This window comes from Erinaceus europaeus, chromosome 9, assembly GCF_950295315.1.
Source record: "Erinaceus europaeus chromosome 9, mEriEur2.1, whole genome shotgun sequence".
In the NCBI taxonomy this organism is placed as follows: domain Eukaryota; kingdom Metazoa; phylum Chordata; class Mammalia; order Eulipotyphla; family Erinaceidae; genus Erinaceus; species Erinaceus europaeus.
The window spans coordinates 57178366-57187540 of record NC_080170.1 but is presented as its reverse complement, the minus strand read 5'-3'; the positions used below and the strand labels follow the sequence as shown (position 1 = coordinate 57187540).

The 9175-nt window shown below is 40.7% G+C and overlaps 1 protein-coding gene across 1 annotated transcript; it reads right to left on the bottom strand.

The window, feature by feature from the left end:
• Window positions 1–537: 537 nt before the first annotated feature.
• Window positions 538–1509, bottom strand: LOC103126921 (olfactory receptor 11L1). Its single transcript, XM_007537848.1, has one exon. The coding sequence runs from the start codon at window positions 1507–1509 to the stop codon at window positions 538–540; it is 972 nt and encodes a 323-aa protein (XP_007537910.1).
• Between the last annotated feature and the right edge of the window lie 7666 nt (window positions 1510–9175).

The window sequence follows — 9175 nt, the reverse complement described above, 5'->3', positions numbered from 1 at the left end:
ACAGAAAGTACATGAAGTCTAATTTACTTTAGATAAATTTTTGGCACTTTATACAGATATATTTGCTCTTTCTTGCCCCTGGGAAGTAATTTATATTATTACATATTTCACATATTTTCTTATATTCATTCATTCATTCCACAGATAATTAATGAGCAACAGGAATTTAGTCTAGCAGGGCAGTTACCTAACAGTATTTAAAAATAACTGTTAGTATTTAAGGCTTTAAGGACTCATGAGATACTGTTGTAGGATATAGAACTAGTCTCTGTGCAATCATTTAGCACTAGAATTATACAACCAGGTTTCTGTCAAAGATGAAGGGTGAAATTAGCCTCTAACTGGTATCTATGGGTGAAGCTCATCCCCAAATGACTTGATATAGGACAATTTATCTTCTGACAAATTTTGTTGGCAAGGGACTATGAAGAAATGGCTTCATTTTGGCTTGTCTATAGCACTCAGGTTTAAAGGTTCTGAACCTCGTACTATCTCATTCCTGAATCTGATCCACTGAGTTTTTTGTACTGGTTTTCCTTACCTAATGAAGACACTTCCCTTCACTTTTACTCCATAGATGCCACACTTCCTCTTCATGACTTTCCTAACAGCCTCTTTGAAATCTTTGTTTCTCAGGCTATAGATAACAGGGTTTAGCAGTGGTGTGACAACAGTGTAGAAGACAGAGATAATCTTGTTGATTTCAGGTGACAGGTGAGCACTGGGGCGGACATACATAGAGATCATGGTCCCATAGTAGATAGTGACAACAGCCAGATGGGAGCCACATGTAGAAAAGGTCTTCATCCGGCCAGAGGCAGAAGGAATTCTTAATATGGAGGACACAATGAAAATATAGGACACGAGTGTAAGAAAAAAGCAAATGCATAGCACAGCAATTGATAGAATAAAGATGACCATCTCTGTGATGTAAACACTGGAACATGAGAGTTGTATGAGAGGTGGGAGATCACAGAAGAAGTGATTGATTTGGTTGGGCCCACAGAAATCTAACTTGGAAATCATCATGCAGGGCAGAAATCCTGTGCCAACCCCTGTTAACCAAGAGATTGCCACCAACCAGTTGCAGATCTCAGGGCTCATCAGGAAAGAGTAATGGAGTGGGCTGCAAATGGCCAGGTATCGATCATAGGCCATCATGGCCAGAAGGAAACACTCAGTAGCACCAAAAAATACAAAGAAGTAGAGCTGCGTCATACAGGCAGGGAAAGAGATGGCCTGACCCCAGGAAAGCAGATTGGTGAGGAGAAGGGGCACAATGGTGGATGTATACCAGATCTCCAGAAAGGAGAGGTGCTTAAGGAATATGTACATAGGTGAGTGTAGCCGCTGGTCATGGCTCACCACTGCTATAATGACAACATTCCCTGTCACTGTAAGAAAGTAGATGAACAGGAAAATGGCAAAGAGCAGGGATTGCCACTCAAGAAGGTTCTGGAATCCCAGCAGCTGAAATTCAGTGACTGAGGACACATTTGGAGGTTCCATGGCCTATGGGAGGAAGAAACATATTGGAAATACACTTTAAGCAAACTTAAAAATAATTATGACTATTGATATTTGGAATTTCAGAAACTGAGTGTTCAAAATATATATTTTTTCACTTATACCTTTTTAGAGAAGCAAATTCATAGCCCAAATAGACTTAATAAGAATGAATTTCTAGGGAGTCGGGCAGTAGTACAGCGGGTTAAGTGCAGGTAGTGCAAAGCACAGGGACGAGAGTAAGGATCCTGGTTCGAGCCCCTGGCTCCCCACCTGCATGGGAGTCACTTCACAAGTGGTTAAGTGAGTCTGGAGGTGTCTATCTTTCTCTCCCCCTCTCTGTCTCCCCCTCCTCTCTCCATTTTTCTCTATCCTATCCAACAACAATGACATCAATAACAACAATAATAACTACAACAATAAAATAAGGGCAGCAAAAGGGAATAAATAAATATTTAAAAATTCTTTAAAAATATATTTTTTAAAAATGAATGAATTTCTAAATCAAAAGTTGATGTGGATAGTTAATACCAGGAAGTACCTCAGCAAGATTCATTAATCTGTCCTCTGAATTCTAGATTCTCAGGTCCAAGCCTTGAGAAAGGCTGATTTAAATAAAACACAGAAACTAAAAATGACTTAAAAAAAAAATCAGGTACATATGAAAGCAGATATCTTTCTTTTCTAAATTGTGGGCTTTGACTTTAAAAGAAGTCAAACTCATCTCCTACAACATCCTGAGAAAGTTTATTTTCCTTTCAAATAAATATTGTATAGTAAATCCTAAAAATGGGATTTTCAAAGTAAACTTAGCTCCCAAATAACTTGTTATAATAATAATAATTATCTATTGCCTTCTTAAATTCTAAGACAGCAAGAAATTTTCCTCATTCTCTTTAAAATCTGTATTTCTCCCAGTCCTGGAATGTCTGGGGCTTACTTATTTTTCTTCATGCTTCTTTTGATCCCTACTTTTTGATACTGCATTTGTTGACCTTAATCAAATAAATGCAACCAGTGACAGCTGGAAAGTTTCACTTCAGACTGTGTCCAGAGACATCAGGTCTATGATGTCAACCCTCTAGCTCCAATACTCTGGTGAGACCATTCCTAGCTCATGGGACTTCCTAGTTCCATTTTGGGTGGTACACTTCCTAACAAAGTTACAGATCCTAGATCTAGATGAGGGGCTAAGGGATAGGATACATGTCCACAGCCATTCATAAGTTTGGGGAAAACATGTACCTTAAAGTAGAAGTGTGCAATACCCTGCAGTGAGTAGACTTAGTCTCAGTAAGTGTAGCAAGCAAGTGGAAAGACCTACAGAAGACACTGTAAAGTACTTAATCAAGTATTCTCGACTTTGACCTAGATACCCTCCTCTCCTACCCCCACTTTAATTCCCCTAATCACTCAAAGTCTAACCTTGTCAGATAAAGTAAGGACTACAAAAGCTGGATAAGAGTAAGAGACCTGTACACTATAATGATGGCTCTTTTCTTCACTACCAGGCCACCTCATCATCCTAGCCCCTAGTTAGGAAATCCTTAGATTCCCCCATAGATAAGATGGGCCTAGACCTCTAATAGATCTCTCTCCCCACCATCACTGGTCACTTCCATCAAGAACATCACCATAAGCCCTACTGTGGGCCTCTACATGACTTTGCCCTCAATATAGAACAATGGTAAAACTGCCCCACTCTCCAAAGGGAGGCTGGGTTAACCTACTCTGCCACTCAAGAAAGACTAGTCCTGAAATGAGTGCAGCCTAGAATGTTCCTAGGTATGACCATGGAATGCAAGCTCAGATTGACAGGGATGCAGAGGTTACACATGCCCCTTCTCTAAATATGAACAGATATGAGCCCTAGATCAGATTGATGGGGTTTACAGTTAACAGTATTTATATACTTTCCTTATATTTGGGAGGTACTCTCTGCCCTAATGTAGCTTTCTAGTTCTATTCTCAATTCTGATACCATCATCTCAGACAATACTTTTAGCCTACTTGCAAGTTAGTTATCAGGCTCAAGCAAAAACTACTAAACTCATGGGACCCTTGGAATATACTTAAAATAGACTTCCTAAATTCTTCCCATATGAAGACCCTTAGCTCCATCTGCTCTATTCTTACCTTTAGGTTCCTGTTTATTAAACTATTTGTTCTGCTTTATATCTTTTTTTTTTTTCCTCCAGGGTTATTGCTGGGCTCGGTGCCTGCACCATGAATCCACCGCTCCTGGAGGCCATTTCCCCCCTCCTTTGTTGCCCTTGTTGTTGTAGCCTCAATGTGGTTATTATTATTGCCATTGTTGATGTTGTTCATTGTTGGACAGGACAGAGAGAAATGGAGAGAGGAGGGGAAGACAGAGAGGGGGAGAGAAAGATAGACACCTGCAGACCTGCTTCACCCCCTGTGAAGCAACTCCCCTGCAGGTGAGTAGCCAGGGGCTTGAACCGGGTTTCTTAAACAGGTCCTTGCACTTTGCGCCACATACACTTAACCCACTGCGCCACCGCCCGACCCCCCTGCTTTATATCTTAACTCTTTCTCAGCCACCTGATGCTACCATGATGCCAACCTGACTTCCCTGGGCAGATGACCTCACCAATGTGTGCTTCATCTATCTGTTTTCTTTCTCTTCAGTGAGGATTTCATGTACCTTCTTCTCTTTTCAAACTTCTAACACTTCTTTGTCTATCTACACCCTAAGCAAAAAAAATTCTCACAATACAAAAGATGAAATCTATTGAAAAGGTATCCAGTCCCACCTTGCCTTCTGTTTCTTCTATCTTCCTCTGAATTGAACTCTGTGGGAGCTCGGTCAGTCTCCCAGCTGCTGTGTGTGCTGCACCCATTCTGCAGGTTTATTATACCCATCACTCCACCCCAACCTCGAACTGACCAAGCTCACTGAATATCCTGGATCTCTCTCTTTCAACATCCCAATAGACTGGTTTCCCCTCCCTTTTGAAAATACACAACAATGGCCTAGAGAGGATCCTCAGTGGGTAGAGCTTGGGACTGTATGCTTGAGGCCTCAAGTTAATTTCATGCACTGCTTATGCCAGAAAGAACCAATGCTCTGACCCACCAGCCTCCTTTATATCACAAGAGAAATAAATATTTTCTCAAAGGCATAACAGAGAAGGGGGACCTGCTGCCCTGTTCTCCAAAACTTGTGTGCTTTTATCTGCTGGCTTTGCTACTTTTGATTGGACAGAGCAATCTCTCCCAATCACATTCCTGCTTGAATCCAGGCAGCCAGGCCTCTCCCTCACCAAGACACCACAGTGTAAGAGAATAAGCCGATGTGTTCAAATAGTCAGCTTATTCACCACATCAGGAACAATTTGACGTGAACCCATGAATGAAAGGGTATCTGAATGATCACATGATAGCACATTCATACATCTGCTATGAAGAACACCATACTGGATGTGTCCCATATGTACTAAGCTAAATGACATCTCCTTTCTTAAAGCTTCAAAGGAGCTTTAAGACATCAGCCCAGGGACTCACTGTGTGCCTGGTCCTGCTATTCCCTGTTCCTGGTTCCTGTTCCTTCTGGCTCTCCAACCTGCCATCCACTGTCCTCCCTGCCCATGCTGCCCGAGCTTTCCAGGTTCTTTTCCTGAACTACCCAGTCTTCCTCCTCACCCAATCAACAATTCACTTCCACAGACATTTTCTCTGATTATTTCTACATAACTCATTCCTCAGGTCCTATGTAGATCTCATGGTTTCCATCTCTACTCTGACTGCTCCTCCCTCCCTTGTCTCTGAGATTCAGAATAGGACTGCTGAGCATATCTTGCTTGCAAGACAGAATAGTTTCACAGATCTGACTTAAAGCCATTGATTGAATAAGTAAAAGTTGGTAGAATACTACTACTTTTTGATTAGCACAGACAGATTAATTTTTAAAAAGAGGGAAATATGATAGAGGATTTTTGGAGCAAGAGTGAAGTTCCAGTGAGTCACTGGGGTGCTGTTCCCTCTGAAGCTTTAAGAAATGAGATGCTGGGGGCCGGGCAGTAGTGCACCAGGTTAAGCCTTTATGACACAAAGTGCAAGAACCAGCATAAGGATCCCAGTTCGAGCCCCCAGATCCTCACCTGCAGGGGGTCACCTCACAAGCAGTGAAGCAAGTCTTCAGGTGTCTGTCTTTCTCTCACCCTCTCTGTCTTCCCTTCTTCTCTTCACTTCTCTCTGTCCTATCCAACAACAACTACATCAATTACAACAATAATAATTAATAACCACAACAACCATAAAACAACAAGGGCAAAAAAGGGGAAAAGCAAAGCCTCCAGGAGCAGTGGATTCATGGTGCAGGCACTGAGCCCCAGCAATAACCCTGGAGGCAAAAAAAAAAAAGTGAGATGCTGTTTAATTCAGTACATATGAAATACTGGATCCAGTATTGTGCTTTTGAAAGCAGATATATGAATATACTATCATGGGTTATTCAGGTACACTTTCATTTGATGTGTCCATGTCAAAATATTTTTTATGCTTTCTCTCAGTATAAGTCTATTACTATGGAATTAAACATAAAATGTAGAGTGAAGGGGGTCAGGCGGTGGCGCAGTGGGTTAAGCGCATGTGGCACAAAGCGCAGGGACCTGCTTAAGGATCCCGGTTCGAGCCCCCCGCTACCCACCTGCAGGGGAATCGCTTCACAGGGGGTGAAGGAGGTCTGCAGGTGTCTATATTTCACTCCCCCTCTCTGTCTTCCCCTCCTCTCTCCATTTCTCTCTGTCCTGTCCAACAACGAACAACATCAACAATGGCAATAATAATAAACACAACGAGGCTACAACAACAAGGGCAACAAAGGGGGGAGGAATGGCCTCCAGGAGTGGTGGATTCATGGTGTAGGCACCGAGCCCAGCAATAACCCTGGAGGAAAAAAAAAAAAAAAAAGGAAAAAAAAAGTAGAGTGAAGAGATAAAAATAACTTAAATGTGGAAGACAATGAAGACCTTATTTGAGAGAGCACAATAGAAACAAAAGTGTTCGGGGTTGGGTGGTAGCACAGTGGGTTAAGCACACGTGGTGTGAAGTGCAAGGACCGGTAAGGATCTGGGTTTGAGCCCCCAACTCCCCACCTGCAGGAGAGTGCCTTCACAGACAGTGAAGCAGGTCTACAGCTATCTTATCTTTGTCTTCCCCTCCTCTCTCTATTTTTCTTTGTCCTATCTAACAATGACAACATCAATTACAACAATAACTACAATAACAAAAAACAAGGCCAAAAAAAGGGAAAATAAATTGAAAAAAGAAACAAAAGTATTGCTTCACAATAGAATAAGTTTACAGAGTAGTTAGACCAATATCATAATCATCTAAAAACAACCTTCCATAGACAATGTATATTCAAATGCAGGATAAAACTCAACTTTTCTAATTACCATTCTTTACTTACGTACTTTCAGTTATAAGGAACTCACCACATGTTGAAATATTACTTATAACAATTATTTCCAATGTAATAAAATTTCCTTAATTTACTTAATAAAACAGAATATCTGACACCCAAAATGTTGAGTCCACTTCAGTGCCAGCAGCCAGTATGACATCAGATTTAATTTTGCTACTTCCTTTGAAATTATGTGAAAATAAGCATAATTGAAAATACTATTGTTCTTACATATGCTTCTGCCTAGAATCAACTGAATCAGCTGGCTTTTTGAGGACTCTTTTCTAACTTCTTTAAAGCATCATAGCTTTATAGACTGCACAATTTAAACAAAACCACTTGAACTGTTTCCACCATGTAGATAGAACCAAGCAAAAGCCTTGATATAAGTAATTATTTATGAAGAACTGTACAATTTGAGAATTCAAAATTAATACCCACAACAATTAAAACCACAAAATTGGTGATAGTTGACACTAAAATACACACCATTATCTATTTCCTGCTAAGAAGCTTTGGGTCTGTCTGTGTGAAAGCACCCTCTCTGGCTGTCTCCCCAGAAAGTAGAGTTGCAGGCTATCCCTGCTCCAGCCTTGGCCTTGCTCTCCTCTGACCCAAATATGGACTGTGTTTCCTCTCTGAAGGTGAGAATTTGCCATCTTCTGCTAGTGTTTGACACTGGGTGGCACAGATTTCTCCTTTCAAAAACTTAAGGGTTTCTTGGGGACCTGGCTCTTTGGAGAATCCTATTCCCCAGATATTCCTTCTGCAATTTACCCTTCTAGTGTGTAAACAGTGAAACCAAACATCAGAGATTCTGCTCCAGCCACAGGGGCTTGGGTGTTGACAGCATACATGGGATAGATGCAGCTCTCGCTTTCTCTTGAAAGTATATTTTTTAAACTTATGATTGGTCCCAATAATGATGCACTAAAAACAGAATCACACAAAAGCATTTCTTTAAAGTCTAACAAGCAGATAATTAGTGAGTGACCTACACTAAAGACTGCATGTATGACAATCACTTTTGTTGAATGACATTTCACTGTCATACTTTAGTTTCAGGTGGGGCGAAATTTTAAAAAACATAATCCTTGACTTAAATTTCATTCCTTCATGCACGGAAAGAATTCTGTACCCTATCTAAGTATTAATGATCCAATTTATTTTATTTTATTTTATTTTATTTATTCCCTTTTGTTGCCCTTGTTGCTTTATTGTTGTAGTTATTATTGTTGTTGTCATCATTGTTGGATAGGACAGAGAGAAATGGAGAGAGGAGGGGAAGACAGAGAGGAGGAGAGAAAGATAGACACCTGCAGACCTGCTTCACCGCCTGTGAAGCGACTCCCCTGCAGGTGGGGAGCCGGGGGCTCGAACCGGGATCCTTATTCTGGTCCTTGTGCTTTGCGCCACCTGCGCTTAACCCGTTGCGCTACAGCCCGACTCCCAATGATCCAATTTAATAACAACAACAAATAAAAACAATACCTGAATTAGTCTAAGCAGTTGTATTATCTTGAAGTTTAGAAGGTGACTTGGTAAAAGTTCTCAGTCCATCTGTAATATAGCAGAATTCAAGAAAAATATGTGTCTAGCACTAAGTTTAGGAAAGTCATTTTAGTCAGATATATGTCTGTTTAAGTAGCATAATTCTTCAAAATAATATGATTCATTCATGTGCATATTTTTCCAAAATATACTTGAGATGAAAATGACAAAAGTATCAGTAAATCTGTTTGGGTATGACAAACATAATACTTGATTGGTTGGTTGGTTGGTTGGTTGGTTGGTTGGTTGGCTGATTATCACTGGATTTTCACTGCTGCAGGCTGACATTTTCAAATAGAAATATAGAGACAGAGACAGAGAGAGAAAGACATCTTGCCACTGAAGCGTCCTCAGAGTGGAACAGGTTTGAACCTGGGTCATCCCATAGCAAAGCAAACACACTATCCAAAATTTGTGTTAGGACTTGCAAAATAGTCTACTAAGATAGTGTGCTGCTTTGCAATGTGTGTGACCTAGATTTGAACTCAACCTCAACTGCAGTTGAGTGGGAAAAGCAGTTGATATCTGACTGGGAAAACCACTATGAATGTCATCTCCAGAAAATGATTGTACTTGAATACTTTAATAGATTGTATATTCCCTTATTGGAAATCATGATGCTCATTGGGGAAAAGGCTATTGGAAAGAATATTCTAATTACTGGGAGGGGTGGGACCCTATATCTGTTTC

Coding starts and splice junctions, on each gene's coding strand:
- LOC103126921 (XM_007537848.1), bottom strand. CDS start 1,509: ATGGAACCTCCAAATGTGTCCTCAGTCACTGAATTTCAGCTGCTGGGA.